Source organism: Salvelinus fontinalis, chromosome 11 (assembly GCF_029448725.1).
Source record: "Salvelinus fontinalis isolate EN_2023a chromosome 11, ASM2944872v1, whole genome shotgun sequence".
Taxonomy (NCBI): Eukaryota; Metazoa; Chordata; class Actinopteri; order Salmoniformes; family Salmonidae; genus Salvelinus; species Salvelinus fontinalis.
In genome coordinates, this window is record NC_074675.1 from 34212835 (window position 1) to 34223157 (window position 10323).

At 42.7% G+C, this 10323-nt stretch overlaps 1 protein-coding gene across 2 annotated transcripts in view; it reads left to right on the forward strand.

Annotated features, from left to right (window-relative positions):
• col4a5 (collagen, type IV, alpha 5 (Alport syndrome)) overlaps positions 1-5762 on the forward strand; it is a 100472-nt gene extending 94710 nt beyond the window's left edge. For both annotated transcript variants that reach the window (XM_055938514.1, XM_055938515.1), the window contains exons 44-48: positions 2505-2717; positions 3010-3187; positions 3346-3460; positions 3730-3902; positions 4127-5762. In XM_055938514.1, coding sequence (XP_055794489.1) covers positions 2505-2717; positions 3010-3187; positions 3346-3460; positions 3730-3902; positions 4127-4208 — 761 coding nt within the window. In that variant the 3' untranslated portion in view covers positions 4209-5762. The remainder of the gene's footprint in view (positions 1-2504; positions 2718-3009; positions 3188-3345; positions 3461-3729; positions 3903-4126) is intronic.
• The last annotated feature ends 4561 nt before the right edge of the window (positions 5763-10323 follow it).

Sequence of the window (10323 nt, forward strand, 5' to 3'; positions counted from 1 at the left end):
TAACGAGCAGCCTGGTGAGCACACGTGACAGTACCCCCTCCTTGACGTGCGGCTCCAGCCGCATGACGCCGACCAAAATGACGATCCCAGGGATCAGGAGCGGACCGGTCACCTCTGCTGAGGCGCGGGAAACCTGTCAGTCCGGCTGAGACGCGGGAGCATGACGACCTAGAGCGCCGGGGAAAGCATACGTGACGGGGTACCCACTCCCCGGCATGGTCGGCTCCAGCAGCAGGACGCCAACCAAAGGGACGATCCCGGGGATCAGGAGCGGACCGGTCACTCCTGCTGTTGTGCGGGAACCTGACAGACCGGCTGAGGCAGGAGAGCCTGGCGATCTGGTTGAGGCATGAGAGCCTGACGAGCCGGCGGAGGCAGGGGAGCCTGGCGATCTGTCCGAGGCATGAGAGCCTGTAGGGGCTCCCGGACCCGACGTCATTCCCACTGAAACAAAAACATAAAAAACACTCCCTGATGCTTCCCTTAGGTGAGGCGTCATTGTTGCTGTTTCAGTTTCATGTCTGCGTTGTTCGTGTTTCTTGTTTTGTATTATGTTGCATTTATTTATTAAAACACTCACTCCCTGAACTTGCTTCCCGACTCCCAGAGCACATCGTTACAGTGGTCCTCATGAGAGCCAGTTTCATCATAGTGCTTGATGGTTTTTGCGACTGCACTTGAAGAAACTTTCAGTTCTTGAAATTTTGACTGACCTCGTTTTAAAGTAATGATGGACTGTTGTTTCTCTTTGCTTATTTGAGCTGTTCTTGCCATAATATGGACTTGGTCTTTACCAGATAAGGCTATCTTCTGTGTACCAACCCTACCTTGTCACAACAAAACTGATTGGCTCAAATGTATCAAGTTGGAAAGAAATGCCAGAAATGAACTTTTAACAAGGCACACCGCTTAGTTGAAATGCATTCCAGGTGACTACATCATGAAGCTGGTTGAGAGAATGCCAAGAGTGTGCAAAGCTGTCATCAATGCAAAGGGTGGCTCCTTTGAAGAATCTCAAATATAAAATATTTGATCAACACTTTTTTGGTTTCTACATGATTCCATACGTGTTATTTCCAGGTGGGTGCTACACATTTGTGGTGGATGAGGTTGAGTACCTCAGTTGGTAGAAAAGCACTATATAAATCCAATCAATTATTATTCAAATAAAATATATTGTAAGCCCTGTTCAGCATGTACAGTGCCTTCAGAAAGTATTCACACCCTTGACTTTTTTATTGTGTTACAGCCTGAATTTAAAATGGATTACATTTAGATTTTGTGTCACGGGCCTACACACAATACCCCATAATGTCAAAGTGGAACTATGTTTTTAGATTTTTTATTTTTATTTTTTTACAAATGAATAAAAAATGAATATCGGAAATGTCTTGAGTCAATAAGTATTTAGCCCCTTTGTTATGGCAAACCTAAATAAGTTCAGGAGTAAAAATGTGCTTAACAAGTCACATAATAAATTGCATGCTACATTTTAATCAGTTTGACCAATGTCCGATCTTAAACATTTGAATCGGGGACCGATATGGTGAATCGTTACATCCCTAATTATAGCACATCTAAAGCTTTCCACACTGGCAGTTTGATTCTAATCTGATAATTTTTCTGCAGCCTGAATCAGATATTTCAAGCCAGATACAAATCAGATTTCTGTCCATGTGACTTGTGTCTAAACAGTTAAATCTCATTTATTTTCCATTAAGTGGTTTGTAGACTGTTTTTTGGCATATATTGTTGCATGCTAGCTACTCTGTTGACAGTTTGACAAGAACGTGGTATTACTAGCTTGTTAATTGTTTACAAACACATTTGAGAATGTGCTAGCAAGCTAAACTGCTACCTAGCTAACTAGTTGACTGTTGTTGCTAGCCAAAAATGACTTGTTTTGAAAGGTGGATCATCTTATCCTTTGAGGCTTTAGTGTTCTTACACTGATTTCGAACATTCAAAGCAACTGGGAAAGTTCTATGGCAGGCGTAGTTGTGACCTTAGCTTGCTACATAACTTCTGATTGAGAGGGAGCACGAGCATCACCACCAACCAGCCAACACTACTGCACAAACACGCGTCATTACCATGACAACTACCATAGCCACGTCTGTAAATGACTAAAGTCTGAACATACACACATCCGATTTGGACATGTGTAACTCGCTGTTTGGACAGTCAGTTTTCCAAAACTGATTTTTTTTTTAAACAACTGATTTGAGCATTAAGGCCTGTAGTGTGAACAAGGCATTACTGATCATTGTAGCACATCTTACTGATCATTGTATCACATCTTACTGATTATACTGATCATTGTAGCACATCTTACTGATTATGCTGATCATTGTAGCACATCTTACTGATTATACTGATCATTGTAGCACATCTTACTGTGCCAAGAACTTTACTCTGCCTAAGATATGTAGTATTATACAATTCATTGAGTTCTTAATGTTCCCCATGCTTTGTCTTTTATCTCTTCTATCCCCTGTTCCCAGGTGAGCGTGGATATCCCGGTCCCCCTGGTTCAGATGGCCTGCAGGGTCCCCCAGGTCCATCTGGATCTGCCTCTGTGGCGCACGGCTTCCTGATCACCAGACACAGTCAGGGCGAGGACGTCCCCATCTGCCCAGAGGGCACCGGCCTCATCTACGACGGCTACTCTCTGCTCTACGTACAGGGCAACGAGAGGGCACACGGACAGGACCTGGGTAAGGATGGAGACTGGAGTTATATATACAAGCTGGTACACAAAGACGCATGCACACACATGTGCGGTCGCACACACACACACACACATAGGAAATAATTCAGAGCTGGAAAAACCTCCAAACAAATTATTAAACTCTCCTCCTTCCTCCTCTCTTCTCATCCCTCTCCTCTCCTTCCTTCCTCTCTCGCCTCTCCCCTCCCTATCTCTTCTCCCCATCCTCTCACCCCTCCCTCCTCCCCTTCATCTCTCCCCATCCTCTCGCCCCTCTTTCCTTTACTCCCTCTCTCTAGGAACTGCTGGAAGTTGCCTGCGTCGGTTCAGCACCATGCCATTCATGTTCTGTAACATCAATAACGTGTGTAACTTCGCCTCCCGTAACGACTACTCCTATTGGCTGTCCACACCCACGCCCATGCCCATGACTATGGCTCCCATCACCGGAGAGGGCATCAAACCTTACATCAGCAGGTAGAGAGGGATGGAGGGGGGGAGGGATGGAGGTAAAGAGGGAAGGAGGGATGGAGGGACGGAGGGCATATAGAGGAGACGAGATACAATAGGAGACTGTGATTTGATCATGTCTGAGTGTGTGTATTTAACCACTCCTCTATGTGTTTGTGTTTTAGGTGTGCAGTGTGTGAGGCCCCTGCCATGGTGATCGCTGTACACAGTCAGACCATTCAGATCCCCACCTGCCCCAGCTACTGGGAACCACTGTGGATCGGATACTCCTTCATGATGGTATGCACACACACACATGCACACGCACACACACACACACACACACACACACACACACACACACACACACACACACACACACACACACACACACACACACACACACACACACACACACACACACACACACACACACACAGAGAGGAATCAAGTTTGACATTTTAAGTGTGTTTAAGCCACCATATGAACACACACATTTACTTTTCTCCACCAATCCCTCCCACTCCCACTCCCCTCCTCCTCTCCCTCCCTCTCTCTTTTTATAACAGCACACTAGTGCTGGTGCTGAGGGTTCGGGTCAGGCTCTGGCCTCTCCTGGCTCCTGTCTAGAGGAATTCCGGAGCGCTCCCTTCATCGAGTGCCACGGTCGGGGGACCTGCAACTACTACGGCAACTCCTACAGCTTCTGGCTGGCCACCGTCGACCAATCAGAAATGTTCAGGTACGAGAGAATGTTGCAGAGATTATGATGGGTTTTTTCCCCTCAGTAATTGATTTATTGAATAACTGATTGGTTGATTGATCCTGAGTAATGAGGAATTACACTGAAAGCATTAGATAATGTAGTTATTTGCTTGAGATGGGTAATTTTCATAGAAAATGTAAAGATCCGAATGCCCATACAGTGATGCCAAACCCTGACCTCTAACCCCTGACCCCTAACAGGAAGCCACAGTCGGAGACGCTGAAAGCAGGTAACCTGCGGACGCGCGTCAGCCGCTGTGTGGTCTGTATGAAGAGGACGTAACAGCGCAGCGGCAACCGTTGCCGGGGACAACCGACAACGAACATGGCGGCGGCGGAGGGGTGGTGATGATGACGTCTCCGTGACAAGGTGGAATTCCAATGGTGTATTGTCTTCCGGAAACAACAACTTAAATGGTGCTACTGTGCAACACAGCAACAAAAGAAAAAACGCTGAAAAAATCTATTTAGTCTTTTCTTCTTTTTTAATACCTCAAGTACGTCAAAAAGAAACAAAAAAAACATGAAAGGTGCCTTGTGTGACAAAAGTGCATTTTATTTTTATCTTTTCAAAATTGTTATTTTGTTTCAACAACAAAAATATATATATTTAGATTTTCAGTACAGTACAGAGGGTGGTACAAACATTTCATTTTTAGACAGATTTTTCTTTCATTTTTTCATTTTTCTTTTGTGTTTTTGTGTTTTACAAACGAGTGGAGTTGTCTCCGTGTTACCAAATCGGCACTTTGACGTCGGAACATCAAAGAGAAGAGATGCACTGATGAGCTTTCTTAACGAGACTGCGTTTTTCTAGGTTTTCATTTTTTATTAAATCTTTCTGTTATTCTTTTTTTTTAATTTAGTTTTTTCTCCTTGGTGGTACTAACACTGCTGTCTCTCCCAGCCTGTTAACTCTAGGCCTCATTTCTCTTTTTGTAAGTAATTAAATGTGTATATTATGTAAAACACCTTTATAGTTGTAAGACAAAACAGGTACTTAGCTATATTATGAATTTCTGGGTTGTTCTTGTTTGTTCACTCGTCTTCACTCATTTAATTGATTCATGCACTCATTCACACACTCACGCATTCACTCGCTCACATATACACTCATTCAGATATTGTACATCTATAAATGAAACAGTATTTTATATATATATATATATATATATATATATATATTTAAAAAAAATTAAAAGTATATACACTATTTGGCTGCGGGCGGGAGTTTTTTTTCTATCATTATTTTTTATCTCCAAAAGGTATTTTTTTTCACATTTCACAAAACTATTGGCATGACAACAAAACTTGAGTAAGCAGAGTTTCCCTGTCAACCAATCAAAAACCCTATCCTATTATGATCATGTACTGTGTATGATAATGGCAATCACTCAAGCTTTTGTATTTGATTTCTACTAGTAATCTATCGTTAACTGGGGGGTTAGAAAATTACCCGATTTCATGCCATAACAGGTTGATAATAAAATCCACTCCTGGAAATGTATATTATTGATATTAATTCACATCTTAACACTGGTCTAGGTTGTCCCACTATGAACTAGCGTGTCGTAAGTATGCACGTAATGTTACGTACTGCGAGAATAGAATCAAATAGAATCTGTTCTATTCTTTTTTTTCTATTCTACGGTCAACGAGGAGAGCTGTGGGGGGATGATTCTTCCTGTGATGTTGTTTTTCAAAGCTTATTTTTAATTTGTAATGTCACCATGGGGTGACATTAATTTCAAAAAATCATTTTTTTATTTTTTTTATGTTATGTTATCCAGAAGTTGTTATAAACTTTTAAGACTGAAAAATAAACCCAATGTCCATCGTTTTGTGTGGAAACGTTTCTCCCCTATCTTGGAAGTGCACACTTCTAGTGCACACTTAAGTGCTCTGTTCCGGTACTTCGACTAATGTGTTTCTGTGCATTGTCTTATCAACATGCCTGCAGCTCACATAATAAACTTGAATCCTACAGAGCCAAGCTTCAAGGAGACATTGACTAGGACAGACAATGACTAGGGATATTGTATAATAACAATGTATTTGTATTACAACTTGTATTACAGAAAATAATCTCAAAGCCCATACAAAAGAAAAACAAACAACAAATGTAAATTGAGATGGTATTGAGATTGAATGTCTCAATTTGGCTTCAGATGAAAGGCTGTGTGTTGAGGCAGTTGGGATCTGAAAGGCAGTGTAGCTTCGGCTGAGGGGGAGTCGATGGTCAGTACCTCCATAGGACCTGCTTCTCCGTAGCTACTGGTTGTCCATTGCAGAACATGTAGCACCTACATGGGTGATGCCACAGCTGCTGAAAAGGACACGAGAAGTCACAACATCTTGGCAGCTGTTAAGAATAGTCCCTGAACGTCTTCTGCCATCTCTGGACACAGCATGCAGTACTTTTTGTAATTCCTTCCTGACAGATTAAACAATAAAGTAGGGGCTGCATTATTTGAATCCAAAACAACAAACTAGCTAGCTATAGGCGCAAGCCAAAAAAAATGATGAGTCAGAGTCAAGACCGTTGAGATGTAAATGATCAACCCCCAGATCAAACCCCCAAACATTATTTAAAAAATGTGACGAAAAATATGAAAATAACAAAATTATGTACAATATTTACAGAGCTCTCTGCCTAGGCCAGGGGTCCACAATGTTTTTATATCAATATCAAATCGTTTCTGGGTAACAATTAAGTACTTTACTGTAATAGTTTCCCGTTAAAAAAATGTTAAATTGCTTTTTTAGCTAAAAAAGTTCTCAAGCAAGAATTTTGTTTGGGCTGTCTGGGTGTGGTCTGAGAGGGGAGGGGAAAACTTATTGGCAGAGAGGTTTGGAGCTCTCTTTGTTATTGGTCTATTAGTCTCGAGTTGCCATACCAACAAAACCACCTCATTGTCACACCTCCCTTGGAGGTCTACAGAATTATGTTTTGCAAAAATGTTTTGAATGAGAAGGGGGAAGCTGCGTCCCAATATGACGACTGGAGTATGGGCGTGTGGAAAGGAGTGGGTGTGTCGAAAGGAGTGGCCATTTCGAAATCAAGCAGGTAATTGTGCAGATATTACTGCTCCGCCTAACCTTCTGCAAGCTCAGACTCAACAGACGATACCCTGTCCGAGGTAGATAGTAAGAAGAATTTGGTCCAGTAGGAGTGACATATTGGGAAAAAGTGGAGCCTTGCCTTTTGGCGGATCCATTTGTGGTTTCAGGGTGAGTGAGAAAGTTCAGGGTGGGTGCAGTTCACAGGAGGTCGGTGGCACCTTAATTGGGGAGGACGGGCTCGTGGTAATGACTAGAGCAGAATCAGTGGAATGGTATCAAATACATCAGAAAACACATAGTTTCCATGTGTATGATATCTGTAACGGCAGTCTAGCTTTTCCTCCTCCTCAGACGAGGAGAGGCGAGAAGGATGTGAGGACCAATGTGCAGCGTGGTAATTTTCCATGATTTAATAGACAAGACGAACACTGACACGAAATACACTTGAATAAACTATAAAAACAACAAACGACGTTAAACAGACCTGAACATGAGAACTACATAAAACGAAGAACGCATGAACAGGAAAAGAACGAACGAGACGAGACAGTACCGTGTGGTGCAACTAACACAGACACAGCGACAATCACCCACAAACAAACAGTGAGAACAGCCTACCTTAATATGGTTCTTAATCAGAGGAAATGTCAAACACCTGCCTCTAATTGAGAACCATATCAGGCAACACATTAACCCAACATAGAAACACATAACATAGACTACCCACCCCAACTCACGCCCTGACCAACTACACACATACAAAAACAACAGAAAACAGGTCAGGAACGTGACAATATCATTCCATTTGCTCCGTTCCAGCCGTTATTATGAGCTGTCCTCCCCTCAGCAGCCTCCACTGGTGCAGTTGAATCAGTGAAGGTAAACTGTAGAGGACATGGGATATTTGTTTGTGTTTCTTCTGACCAGAGGGAGCGGGTGCTCCGTGTCATGCAACTTGGGTCAAGATCTTCTTGCTTTGCTCTTAGGAGCAGGGCACCATTGAAAGGAGTGATGTATAGGGTTGTGTCAACTGTGGAGGTGGAGATGGAGATGTCTGCTCTACCCAAAATTACAATCAACTAATTGCAGCATTACCACAAAAATGGAAGAGGCAAGTAGAAAGGGGAAAAATTAAGGAACTTGTCTGTCAGCCCTGCATTATTAAAGACCAAAATTGGTTCAAGATAATTGTGATGAATAAAAAAAAGTATACCAATTTCATTTAAGAACCAAAAAATGGACAGCTGTGCCATATAGATTGCAAAATAGTTGGGAAGAGATTTTCGATGTACCGATTCCATGGCACATGCGTATCAGTTCATAAAGCAAAACGATGGCAGATTCAAAACATAGAATTCTTCAATTTAAATTATTATACATAATTCTTGCAACCAATAAAATGTTATATATATGGGGGATACAACCTTCCCAGCTCTGCAGATTTTGCTGTGAAGAGAGTCATTTATTTTGGTACTGTCCATATGTTGTTTTTGTTCACAGGTTCAGGAATGGCTGAAGAATTGCAACATTTACCTAAAGCTAACTCTGCAGATAGCACAACTGGGTGATTTGAAAAGTCAGTCATTCGATCAATAATACTTTCAGCAAAAATGTTCCTCTTTAAATTTACAATCTTCAGAATTGTGTGAAACATCACAGCACAGTTGAACAATATGCAACAAATTGGAATCAAATATGGATTTTTTATTTTACTAGGTAAGTCAGTTAAGAACAAATTCTCATTTTCAATGATGGCCTAGGAACAGTGGGTTAACTGCCTTGTTCGGGGGCAGAATGACACATTTTTACCTTGTCAGTTCGGGGATTCGATCTTGCAACCTTTCGGTTACAAGTCTAACCATTAGGCTACCTGCCGCACCTAAATGGATGGTGTTAAGAGATTGATAGGAGGGGTTGAATGGAGCTGAAGGGTGAGACTAATAACAGCAAGATATCTCATGTAAAAAATACTGTAGGGGGGGTGGGGTGCAAATAGTCTGGGTAGCCAGTTGACTAGATGTTCAGAAGTCTTATGGCTTGGGGGTAGAAGCTGTTTAGAAGCCTCTTGGACCTAGACTCGCCGCTCCGGTAACGCTTGCCGTGTGGTAGCAGAGAGAACGGTCTATGACTAGGGTGGCTGGAGTCTTTGACCATTTTTTGGGCCTTCCTCTGACAACGCCTGGTATAGAGGTCCTGGATGGCAGGAAGCTTGGCCCCAGTGATGTACTACCCTCTGTAGTGCGAGACCGAGGAGTTGCCATACGAGGCAGTGATATAACCGGTCAGGATGCTCTAACTGGAGCAGCTGTAGAACCTTTTGAGGATCTGAGGACCCATGCCAAATCTTTTCAGTCTTTTCAATGGCTTGGTGTGCTTGGACTATGTTAGTTTGTTGGTGATGTGGACACCAAAGAACTTGAAGCTCTCAACCTGCTCCACTGCAGCCCCGTCGATGAGAATGGGGGCGTGCTCGGTCCTCTTTTTCCCGTAGTCCACAATCATCTCCTTTGTCTTGATTACGTTGAGGGAGAGGTTGTTATCCTGGCACCACACAGCCAGGTCTCTGACCTCCTCCCTATAGGCTGTCTTGTCGTTGTCGGTGATCAGGCCTACCACTGTTTTGTCATCTGCAAACTTAATGATGGTGTTGGAGTCGTGCCTGGCCGTCCAGTCATGAGTGAACAGGGAGTACAGGAGGGGACTGAGCACGCACCCCTGATGGGCCCGTGTTGAGGATCAGCGTGGCGGATGTGTTGTTACCTACCCTTATCACCTGGGGTCGGCCCGTCAGGAAGTCCAGGATCCAGTTGCAGAGGGAGGTGTTTAGTACCAGGGTCCTTAGCTTATTGATGAGCTTTGAAGGCACTATGGGGTTGAACGCTGAGCTGTAGTCAATGAATTGCATTCTCGGATAGGTGTTCCACAGCGCAAATAAACGGACATCTTATATACAGTGGGGAGAACAAGTATTTGATACACTGCCGATTTTGCAGGTTTTCCTACTTACAAAGCATGTAGAGGTCTGTAATTTGTATCATAGGTACACTTCAACTGTGAGAGACGGAATCTAAAACAAAAATCCAGACAATCACATTGTATGATTTTTAAGTAATTAATTTGCATTGTATTGCATGACATAAGTATAAGATCATCTACCAACCAGTAAGAATTCCGGCTCTCACAGACCTGTTAGTTTTTCTTTAAGAAGCCCTCCTGTTCTCCACTCATTACCTGTATTAACTGCACCTGTTTGAACTCGTTACCTGTATAAATATATACATTTACAGTACCAGTCAAAAGTCTGGACACATCTACTCATTCAAAGGTTTTTCTTT